Below are 11,445 nucleotides of genomic sequence, written 5' to 3'. Positions count from 1 at the left end.
ATGATGGGGTAGTTCTCTATCCTCTAGGGTAGTTATGATGGGGTAGTTCTCTATCCTATAGTGTAGTCATGATGGGGTAGTTCTCTGTCCTCTAGGGTAGTTATGATGGGGTAGTTCTCTATCTTGTAGGGTTGCTCTGATGGGATAGTCTGTCCTGTAGGGCAGCTATGAGTCAGAACCCACTGACGATGGGTTTGCTCTGATTTTCTTAGTGTCCGTTTTACCCTCAGGATGCAGGTGAAACTCTGGAAGTTGAAGGGTTCACTAAAGCATGTTTGAAAACCAAACTCTTCCTTCCCCCTCTGCCTTCTCGGTCACTGTGCCCCTCCAGCTTTGTGTTTTGCGTATTCAGTCTGTTTGGTTTAATGGGGCTCCGGGGACAGAGGAAGTGGGCAGTGGAGTCCATGCTGTCGTAGAGCTTTCTAAAGGGCAGGACTATAAACAGAGTGCCAGACCGATGGACGTGCTGTACAGAAGATGGGATGATGGGATAGTCGTTGGGGCACTGATGACTCGGATTCCCAACCCTGAGTGTCCCGGAGAGCCTCCGCCCAGTGGCTTGCTGTCTACTTGATTTCCTCACTTGCGTGTCTACCATCTGTGCCTTAACATAGTTCATTCTGCCTGGGCCAATCTCTCTCTCTCTACGCCTTCTCTTCCTAACTCCTGTTTGTTCATCTCTTGTAAGCTGTCCAGCCCCAGATGCCCTGCCCATCAAGCATTCTGTAGCCCATTCTGAGCTGACCAAACTTCATCATTAGATTGAAGTGCCTGAGTGTCTCTTTGTCTCTATGCTTCAAATGACTCAATGCCTTTGAATACACATGTCTAGCCTAGATCACCGTTTGTCTGTTAGTGCGTCTTGCTGTGTGGGGGCTCGTATGTCACTGTGATACTAGAAGCTCTGCCACCGGTATTTCAGATTCCTACAGTGTCACCCAGGGTGGATAGATTTTGGTGGACCTTCTGAACTAAGACCAGGAAGAAAGACCTGGTGATCTACTTTTGAAAATCAGTCAGTAACAACCCTGTGAATCATAACAGATCAGTGTCCGATAGAATGCAGGGTGATGAGCCCTCTAGGTGGGAAGGCACTCAAGATACACAGCAAGTGTCCCCAACAGTGCATTTACACATGCCCCCTAACAACAGCAACCGAGTCCCTGCCATGCATGCAGTGGAAAGAGTGATGTCTGAAGTTTGCCTTGAACGGGAGGGAGAGAGGGAAGAGGGGTGGGCACCATTTCCTGTGGGACTGATGGGAAGGAACTAAGGCCTGCTGATTGCATATAAGTTTGTGGGATTAGGGGAGGGAAGTTGAAGGAGTTCTGATGGTTTACATTTTCTCAGCGTTTACAGTTTTAGTGCACTGTATAAAACGAAGAGCAGAGTTATTTATAATGAGCAATTAGCGGTGCATTAGAAGGAGTAAAGTACTGCTGGGTGTACCTCGTGCAATCTTAAAACTATTCTGACTTGCTTTTAGTTTTAAAGCTATTAGGTTCAGCCTCGTTTCGTTAGGCCATTCATTATACATATTGATAACGATGACTGAATTGCTTGGATGCTATTGTACAAGATTTTACTTTTCTCTTGTTCCTTTGGAATTGATTTCATTTTGATGTTGCTTTTTCAGCTTTCGGAAAACGTGATTGATCGAATGAAGGAATCCTCTCCATCTGGTTCGAAGTCTCCGCGGTATTCTGGTGGTTATGGGGCCTCAGGTATTTCAGAATTTCAGGTGGAGGGTTTTCAGTAGAAAAATGGTATGCGGGGAAAAGTTCACTCAATTGTCAAGTGCCCCTGTATTTCTGCCTTGTACTATTTGGATGTGGGTTTTTATAGGGACGATTTGAGATCATCAAATGTTTTACACTACAAAAGGAATCGACTTTCAAACAGTCTCTTTTGAAATGTTGTTTTCTCCTTTGTGAAGCCTCCAGCAGGCTTTGGAAGGTTTGCTGTACCTTTTTATGTAAAGTACAATGCTTATGAGTCTATTGCACATTTAGAAATAAATATTTTTTTTTAATGAAAAGCATTGAACTTAGAAAATATTGATTCACTGCTTCCAAATTGTGAAATATCTCCAACTACTGTATTTTCTAATTGATTTCTTTTAGACTTGTGCCAGATTTTTTTTTTCCCCCTTCCAAGTCAGTCTTAATTATCGATAAAGATATGGTGCGAAATAAAATCTGGAGAGAATGATTAAGTCTAAGTTTATCTGTAGGTACGGCTGAATAAAAGATATGAGAACCAATACTATGCCCCATCCCTTCCTTCTTCCTGCCCCATCCATCTATTCCTTCAACCACTATTTACTGAGCATCTGTTATGTGCCCCATCCTGTCCTTGTTCTCACTGGTGAAAGGGCAGAGAGCAGATTATCAGTATGAGTGATCTTGGACAAAGTGAAATGTTTTTCTGTTTATTAATAAGGAGTGTAGTGTGGTAAATTTGGCAACAGCCCCTGGAATTCATTGAGAAAGATGAGACATCGGCCAATGTCACTGTCTTGGGGCAGCTGTGGCCTCTTTGTTGTTGTTAAGTGCCATCGAGTTGGATCTGACTCATAGCGACCCTGTATAGGGTTTCTGAGGCTTTTAAAAAATCTCGCAGGAGCAGAAAGCCTCATCTCTCACCTGTGGAGGGGTTGGTGGACTCAAACCTCCGACATTGTGGTTTTCAGTCCAGTCCTTAAGTCCATGGAGCTACCATGTCCGCTTAGTAGTACTATTAGTAGTTAAGTGCCATTGAGTTGGTTCCGACTCATTGCAATCTTGTATAGGGTTTCCAAGGAGTGGCTGGTGGGTTTGAACCACCAACCTTGCAAGTAGCAGTCCAGTGTTCATCCTGCAGTACCAGACCAGGACTCCTGTGCTCCCCTTACTCAGTCAATCAGTAAGTGTGAGTTGAGTAGAGAAGGTATGAGATGAATGAGGAAGCACTCTTGCCTCTGTGAATCTTCTTGTTTAGCAGGAGAGTTAAGAAAGGCTCACAGTTAACTAGACCAGAAGGGCGTCCGTTCGTTCTGTTGTACACAGGGTTGCTATGACTTGGAACTGACTCAATGACTTTAACAGCAGCTACAAGCACAGAAAGTCGCCAGTACCTCCTCTCTGGAAATACTTTCTTAGGTGTCTGGGCCATGTTCTTGGTTTTCTTCCAGTCTTTCTTAAACTTTGGTCTCCTTTTCTGATCTCCGTTAAGCCATTTCACCCAATTTTTGGCTTCTAACTAATTATCTAGATGACGCTGATCCCAAAGTTATACCTTTAGCCCTGACCTTTTCCTGAAACTCCAGAGTCTAATAGACAACTGCCTACTTGAAATTCACTTTGAGATCTCAGACTAAACGGGTCTAAAAGAAAATTTGAAAAAAGTAATTCTTCCCCACACCTGCTTCTCCTTCCCACCTTTTCTAGTAAACAGCTCTGATAGTCAGGCCCAAACCTGGGCTTCATCCTTCCTCCCTCCTGTCCTCGGTGTTTCCATCAGCCCAGCAGCGATTTTGTCAGTTCCATCTCTGAAACCTGCTGCCTCAGCTCCTTGGGAACCTGTTTCCAGTCCCGGTACCATGACCTCTGACCTCGCCTTCTCTAGACCCCTGCTCCCACTCCTCTTCCCTTACTTACTCTGGCTTACTTGTTCTTTTAAGAAAGTGAGTCAGTCCCTGTCATTTTCCAGTGATGACCCTTCATGTTACACAGAATATCATCTGAACTGCTTACTTTGACCTCTAAGGCGCAACGTGACTGGTCCCAGTGAACCTTCCCAGCATTCTCTCTTTCCACTCTCTATCCCTCTTTTTACGCTGACTCATATTTTCCCCAAGAGCATAGACTCCTGGGAGTTTAGTCAACTTGCTCATAGCGGAATCCCCAACTCCTAAGGTCATACCAAGTTTCTAGTGAGTGCTTACTAAGTATTTGTTGAATTAATTAAGATTAAATCCCATTTCCCACTTTAAAAATAGCCAAATTTGATCATTTTTAAATTTGATTTACAAATATAATTCAAATGTTGTTGTTAAGTGCTGTTGAGTCCCAATATAGGGTTTCCGAGGAGCGGCTGGTGAGTTTGAACTGAAGACCTTATGGTTTAAACTGACCTTGTGGTCCAGTGCTTATCCTATAGTACTACAACGATAACAAGTTTTAAATGTCTACTTTGTATAGATAATTAAGCTAGATATTTGCGGAAGGCACAAAAATTAGGAAAAATGTCTCTTCAGGAGTTTAGACTTTTCAGGTACACAGCTCAGTACCGTCATTTCTCCACATCTAATAACATTCTTATCAGTGGAGAAAAGATTGAAGTTGTCAAGGACTTCATTCTTCTTGGATCAACTATCAACACTCGTGGAAGTAGCAGTCAAGAGATCAGACGACGTATTGCACTGGGCAAATCTGCTGCACAGGAACTTTTTAAAGTGTTGAAGGGCAGAGATGTCAGCTTGAGGACTAGGGTGCGCCTGACCCAGGCCATTGTGTTTTCAATAGCCTCATATGGATGCGAAAGCTGGACAGTGAATAAGGAGGATCGTAGAAGAATTGATGCCTTTGAGTTGTGGTGTTGGAGGAGAATACTGAAAGTGCCATGGACTGCCAAAAGAACCAATAGATCTGTTTTGGAAGAAGTGCAGCCAGAGTGCTCCTTGGAGGCCAGGATGGCTAAGCTTCGTCTCTCCTACTTTGGACATGTTGTCCGGAGGAAACAGTCATTGGAGAAGGATGTCATGCTGGGTAGGATGGAGGGTCAGAGAAAAAGAGGAAGACCCCCAACGAGATGGATCAGCCAGGTGGCATCATTGATGGACTCAAGTGTGGCAGTGGTAGTGAGGTTGGCCCAGAATCGGACATTGTTTCGTTCTGCTGTGCATGGGGTCGTTATGAGTGGGTTCCGACTCGATGGCACCTGACAACAACAACAACAACAACAAATGCACCTGTGTAACATTCATATGCATATAACATGCATATAATATGCAAAGCACATCTAGGAATCTAAACACGTAAAACGGCTGCATGCCCCCTCCCAAAAAAAAAAAATCCCCCTGTAATTTGCATAAAGGTACAAGTAACACAACTGTTGGAGATGACAGCAATATAAAAGAAACCAGAAGGAATTGGAATTAAAGTTATTCGACTTTTGATATATAGAGTTTTTAAAAAATACAATTTGTTCTAAAATATGATTTACTTGTGTAGATATCTACCTACTATGCTAACAAATAGGATAATGGTGATGATAATGTGGTAATGATAGATTGTTGTTGTTGTTGTTAAGTGCCGTCAAGTTGATTCCGACCCATAGCAACCCTGTATAGGGTTTTCAAGGAGCAGCTGGTGAACTTGAACCACCAACCTTGCAGTTCAAACAACGTTGCAGTCTGACGCATTAGCACACAGTGCCACACTGAGATAACACCCGAAAAACAGTATTATACATACACATATATAAATAAATGAACCTGCTACGTTTTTCCTAGGCCTTATGTTGTTTAGCCCCATGAAAAAGACCCCACCTTTTAACCAGGTTCACACAGGTGAAGGAGGCAGAGGCTTGAGTTGTAGAAAGATTGTGACAGAAACGAGTTAGAGGGAAACAATTGCTTTTTAGTCTGCCCTATTGGAGCACTGGAAGGATCTCTGGTAGAGTAGTGGTTACGAATAGGGCTGCTAATCTCATGGTCAGCAGTTCGAAACTACCAGCTGTTCCACGGGAGAAGGATGAGGCTTTCTGCTCCCGTAGAGCTTTATAGCCTTGGAAACCTTGTACAGGGTCGCTATGAATCAGAACTGACTCCACAGCACATAACAACAACATTGGAATACTGAGTCCTGGTGTGGCGCTTTGGGCGTATGCGTCAGACTGCAAAGCCATTTGAACTGCAAGGTTGGTGATTCAAGCTCACTAGCTGCTCTTCAGAAACCCTATACAGACAGCGTCGCTATAGGTCGGAATCAACTTGACGGCACTTAGCAACAACAATTGGCGTACTAGTGTAGCGCTGTGGGATAAAGCACTGAACTGCAAGGTTGGTTTGAACCGCAAGGTCTGCTGTTCAAATTCACCAGCTGCTCCTTGGAAACCCCATACAGGGTCGCTATGAGTTGGAACAACTCGAAGGCACTTAGGAACAACAACTTGATCCTAGGAGGCATGCTGTCTTCTAAGATGTTTTCCTGTATTGGCTCTCATGCACTAGTGAGTTAGAGGAGACAAACCATTCTCTTCTTACACTGCAGCTTTAGAGAGAGCGTGGTGGGAGAGGAATCTCTGGGCAGTGCTTGCAGTGTAGCAACAGAGCCTGACAGTAAAGGCTTGGCTGCTCACTGACAAGTTGACAGTTCGAACCCACCAGCTGCTCCACAGAAGACAGATGGGACACTCTGTTTCTATAAAGAAGACAGCCCTGAAAACTCTATGAGGCCGTTCTGTCTGTCCATCCTACAGGGTCACTAGGGGTCAGAATCAAGTTGATGGCAGTGTGTTTGCCGTTACTTTATGCTGAGGAATCCCTCCCTCCCTGTGTTCAGACATGACTGGTGATGAATTCTCTGCGCCGTGCCCAGCCACCACCAGACACTGACAGCTCTTAGAGAATGCTGCTTTATGTCGTGGTAGTCAAGGCAAAACAATGCTCTCCAAAACAGGAGGCCCATGTGACCACCTGAATGAAATGAAAAACGGAGCACCTCAGTAACGCATGCCAATGCTCAGTATCCATATGTGGCTAGTGGCTACCATGGTGGACAGCACAGGCCTAGGGCATTTGCATCATTGCCAAAGGTAAGGTCGTGGTCTAGAATGTAGCAGTGCTTGCCATTGAGAGGTTTTGATGATGTGGTGGCTGAGGTTGGGGAACTAGATGGTTCTGTGTACTTGCACGTTTGCGAATTTTGTTTGCTTCCATTTCTACACCCCAACTTCTCAGTGTTGGTAACGGGGAAGTTCTAGGAGCATCCCATTGAAATACACCTTTGTCTCCGTCTTCAGTATAGCTTCTTTCTCTACTTGTGTGTGAGGGGTGTGCTGAACACACGGATCCCTCAGATGTGGAGTGGCTGGGAATCCCCTTTGTGTACCCCAGGTGCCATACAAAACTTCATGGGAAAATGGAAGGCAAAGATGACGGAGTATTTCCACCAACCTTTGGAAGCCCCTCATACCTTCCCTTTCTCTGTATGCTGTGATGCGAAAAGGCTCTACCAGATTGACTGGCTCTTGGATTGCATACCATTTCCTTTACCCATCCCTTCCCAACCCCAGAGCAGAGCCAGGAGTTGGCATGCTGTTTTGGCATGGTCTTGTCTTGATGCTAAGAATGCCATTGGTTGACAATGGTTGTGTCAGTCAACAAAAAATATATTCATTTTAACATTTCTTTAAAAACCAGGATTTTAAAAGTAGAAGACCTCAAAGTTGATGTAGTCTTCTGAGTTTCTCTCCTGTGGAGGTCTTTGTGAGCATTCAATCATAGATTGTGTAGGATCTGTAATTTAGATGCATTATGAACTAATTTTTCAAGCCTACAAAAAAGTATTGATAAAAATGTCACCAGCCTTTTGTACATTTTTCAGTGTCAAGTAAATTATGTATTAAATGTGAGTTGAATTTTTAATATTTATTAAAAATGCCTTCTTCCTCAGAGGCCTCTTATTCATACGAGCCCTGGGCGATTCAGATGTGAATATAGGGTACTACGTTTGATGGACTGAGAGCCCTGGGGTTTCTGTGTGCTGGAATCTAGTTTTGTCCTATATATATAAATAAATATAGTTTTGAGACTCTAATTTATAACGTAAGAAAGGGAGTTCTAAAGACTTTGCTGAAACTATTTTTTGCCAAACCTTGAACCAGATCAATGACTCGTTGCCATAAGTATTTGCATGTAAAGCTGTTCGGGCACCATGATGTACTACGTGACAGAGAGCAGATTGTCATGTCACTATAATAAATGAAGGTGCACTAAAGACCTTAACCATGTTCTTGCTGCCCCAGTTCTTGGCCGCATTATTTCACCTCTGTTCGTCTGTCATTGCATCAGAGTGGAATTTTGTTTTGGCTTTGGAAAAGACTGACACAAGGGCATACCATGGTGCCCTGAGTGAACAGAATTGGGTCTTGATATTTTTCCATTCCACCCGGATTTTTTCCATTTGTCTGGCTTATGGTGAGGCCTGGTCTGTTATATTGGGTTCTACTGAAGGCTGAGGGAATTCTCTCCCCCTACTCAATGTGCAAACCCAGGCAGCAAATGAGAGTAGAGTGTTCCTTGGTTTGCTAAGCCACCAGCACTCAGACAAAAATGATGAATCTGGACAAAAAGACAAATGAGCTCACTTTTATTATTTTCATCCCCACTGTGTAAATTTCTCTGTAAATTTCTTGTCATGGTGAAAAATAAGAAAGATTTGCCAGTTTGCGTTAAGCATATCACCAAGATCACTAAGTATTTGGCAGCCTTAACAAATGGCAGGAAACCAATTTGAGCAGGAAATCGCACAGCCCAAACGAAACGGCCAATTTAGGGAAACAGATTCATCTCTATGTTCTATGTGTTTTTCTCCTTGAATCTGGTCCTCCTTGTTATTTTTAAATAGCTCTTTAAGGCTCTTTTAGCCATAACACTGCAGGGAGAGTTCAGAGCAAACAAGCTTTGCCTATTCCTTTGACTTGTGCTATAAGACTTGAAGGGAGTTACGACAATGTCGAGGTTCCAGGTTTTTAATTTTTGAAACTTTGCTGGTGTCAGTGTTTCAACTATGCTTCAAACTTAGTTGTGTGTGTGTGTTCTATGATGGATAATTTGTCTGACACATCCTAAAAGCAAAGAAATGTGTGTGCCCTATTGAATTACAGATATTTTATCCAATTTTCTAGTCACTCTCCTTTGTTCTTAAACAACAAAATCCTTACGCAATCTCCATTGAATGGATGGTTGAAGAACTCATTGTTAGTTCACCGGTCCATAGGTGTCAGCATGGCAGTGGTCTTTGATGACTAGGATATTGGTTGCATCCCAGAGTTTAGATACAAGCATATTTGACATTAGTCTAGTGAATAAGTACTAGTAAGTAGAGTGTCCTTCAAGGAGCCCTGGTGGTGCAGTGGTTAAGTTAAACGAAAGGTCGGTGGTTCAATCCCACTAACCACTCTGTAGGAGAACGAGGTGTCAGTCTGCCCCCACACAGGCTGCAGTTTCGGGAACCCTATGGGGTGATTCTACTCTGTCCTATAGGGTCGCTGTGCAATAGAAACAGGATGGACAGGTGGAGTGTTGGGTTTGGGAATAGATCACTTGAGTCCTGGTGGTGTGGTGCTGTGGGTCAATGCACTGGACTGCAAAGTTGTTTGAACTGCAAGATCGGTGGTTCAATTTCACCAGCTGCTCCTTGGAAATCCTATTCAGAGTCACTATGGGTCAGAACTGATTTGATAGCACGTAACAATAACAACAACACTTACTCATTTAAGTTTTTTAAGTAAATGAGATAGTTTATAAAAGAGATGTGGAATGTGCTTTAGGATTCAGAGAAGGAAGGGAAGGAATGTGGGCAGGCCGGCCGGGAAAGTGAGCTTCAGCTAAGCCTTGGAGAAAAAGAGGGGTATATGGTAGGGGGATGGTGGTGTTGAAGGTATTCCCAAAGGAGCCAGAATACAGACCATCTTAATTCATATAAAGTGTTCCTGTAGGAGTCTAGTGGGTGGGAAGTTACATTGAATTAATTTTCTCCTTGTGGGGGCTTACTCTGCTGCTTAGCCAACCCCATGTGATTCTAGGATACAAGGTTAGGAAGTTGTGTTGTTGCTACTTTATATACAAAGATACAGATATTAATAACATTTTTATGGCTCAAAAAGCAGTGCTGATTTTCCCCATTGATACTCTTCTATTCAGCCAACAAATCTAAATTGTCAGAATAATTGTCAGATTTCCCATTGATATTCTTCTATTCAACCAACAAATCTGAATTGTCAGAATAATTGTCAGATTTCCCATCATAGGACTAAAAAAAAAAAAAAAAAAGCCGTTTTCCTTTTCAGTGGAAAATAAGCAACCTGTAGACATTCTTATTTGTCCTTGATTGACCCTACTGCCAAATATATATGTATATGTGTGTGTGTGTGTGTGTGTGTGTATATATATATATAAAGAAATTGCTTTCATCTGCTGAGGCAGTGCGGGCCTAATGGAAGATGACCGTGGGTTCTTGGAAAGGTAGCGGGGTAACAAGAAGGCTGAGTTGGAAGCTGGAGACTGAAGTACAGCTGCTACTCGATCAGGTGGAGATGTTAGAGAAGGTCTTGGGGGTGTCATGCGTTGAGTTGTGTCACCCCCAAAATATATGTTAATTTGACTAGGTCATGATTCTCAGTGGTAATGGTCTCCTGGTGTGGTGCTGTAGGATAAGCACTGGACTGCTAACCACAAGCTTGGCAACTCAAACCCACCAACTGCTCCTTGGAAACCCTATGTAAGAGTCACTTGGAAACCCTATGTTGTTGTTAAGGGCTGCCAAGTCGATTCTGACCCATAGCAACCCTGTATAGGGTTTTCAAGGAGCAGCTGGTAAGCTTGACCCACTGACCTTGCAGTTCAAATGACTTTGCAGTCTGACGCATTAGCCCACAGTACCACACCAGAACTCCAAGGCTCACTATAGTCAGAACTAAAGGACTAGGCGGTAATGGGTTTGGTTTGTTTGGATGGAATCCTGAATGGAGAAAGTGTTTAACTGGTTGGACTGCTAACCAAAAGGCTGGAAGTTCAAGTTCACCCAGATGTGCCTCAGAAAACAGGCCTGATGATCAGCTTCCAAAAGAGTCACTGAAAATGCTGTGAAGCACCTTCTACCATGACATACTTGGGTCACCATAGGGCAGTGTTGACTCCATGGCAACTGGTTTCTTAACCCTCAAGCCTAGTCAGCATAGTGGTTATGAGTCTGGCTGCTAACTTCAAGGTCAGCAGTTCTGAACTGCCAGTCGTTCCGTGGGAGAAAGATGGAGGCTTTCTGTTTCCATAAAGATTTACAGCCTTGGAAACCTTGTACAGGGTCACTGTGAGTTGGAACTGACTCCATGGCACATCCTCATCCTCATCATAGCTGTAACTTAATAATAACAACAGTGATGCAGTGTGACAGTTCTCTGATGGTCCCTGTGATGTGAATTGATAAGCCAAGATGAGGATTAAGGGTGGTCTGTTGTAGGTGCCATCAAGTTGGTACCGACCCATAGTGACTTTATGCACAGCAGAATGAAACACTGCCCGATCCTGGGCCAGCCTCACTATTGTTGCCACGCTTGAGTCCATCAATGCTGCCACTTTGCCAATCCATCTCGTTGGGGGTCTTCTTCTTTTTCTCTGACCCTCCACCTTACCAAACATGATCTCCTTCTTCAGTGACTCGTTCCTCCTGACAATATGTC

General features: G+C 43.5%; 1 protein-coding gene across 1 annotated transcript in view; it reads left to right on the top strand.

Moving 5' to 3' along the window:
- The window catches only part of CHCHD3 (coiled-coil-helix-coiled-coil-helix domain containing 3), a 353,394-nt gene that overhangs the window by 11,063 nt on the left and 330,886 nt on the right, over positions 1-11,445 (top strand). Inside the window, exon 2 of the mRNA XM_006861225.1 lies at positions 1,637-1,724. Within this exon, the coding sequence (XP_006861287.1) occupies positions 1,637-1,724 (88 nt within the window). The remainder of the gene's footprint in view (positions 1-1,636; positions 1,725-11,445) is intronic.

Source organism: Chrysochloris asiatica, unplaced genomic scaffold (genome assembly GCF_000296735.1).
Source record: "Chrysochloris asiatica unplaced genomic scaffold, ChrAsi1.0 scaffold00041, whole genome shotgun sequence".
NCBI classification, from domain to species: domain Eukaryota; kingdom Metazoa; phylum Chordata; class Mammalia; order Afrosoricida; family Chrysochloridae; genus Chrysochloris; species Chrysochloris asiatica.
The sequence above is the reverse complement of the archived record's forward strand: the minus strand, read 5'-3'. Positions and strand labels throughout refer to the sequence as shown.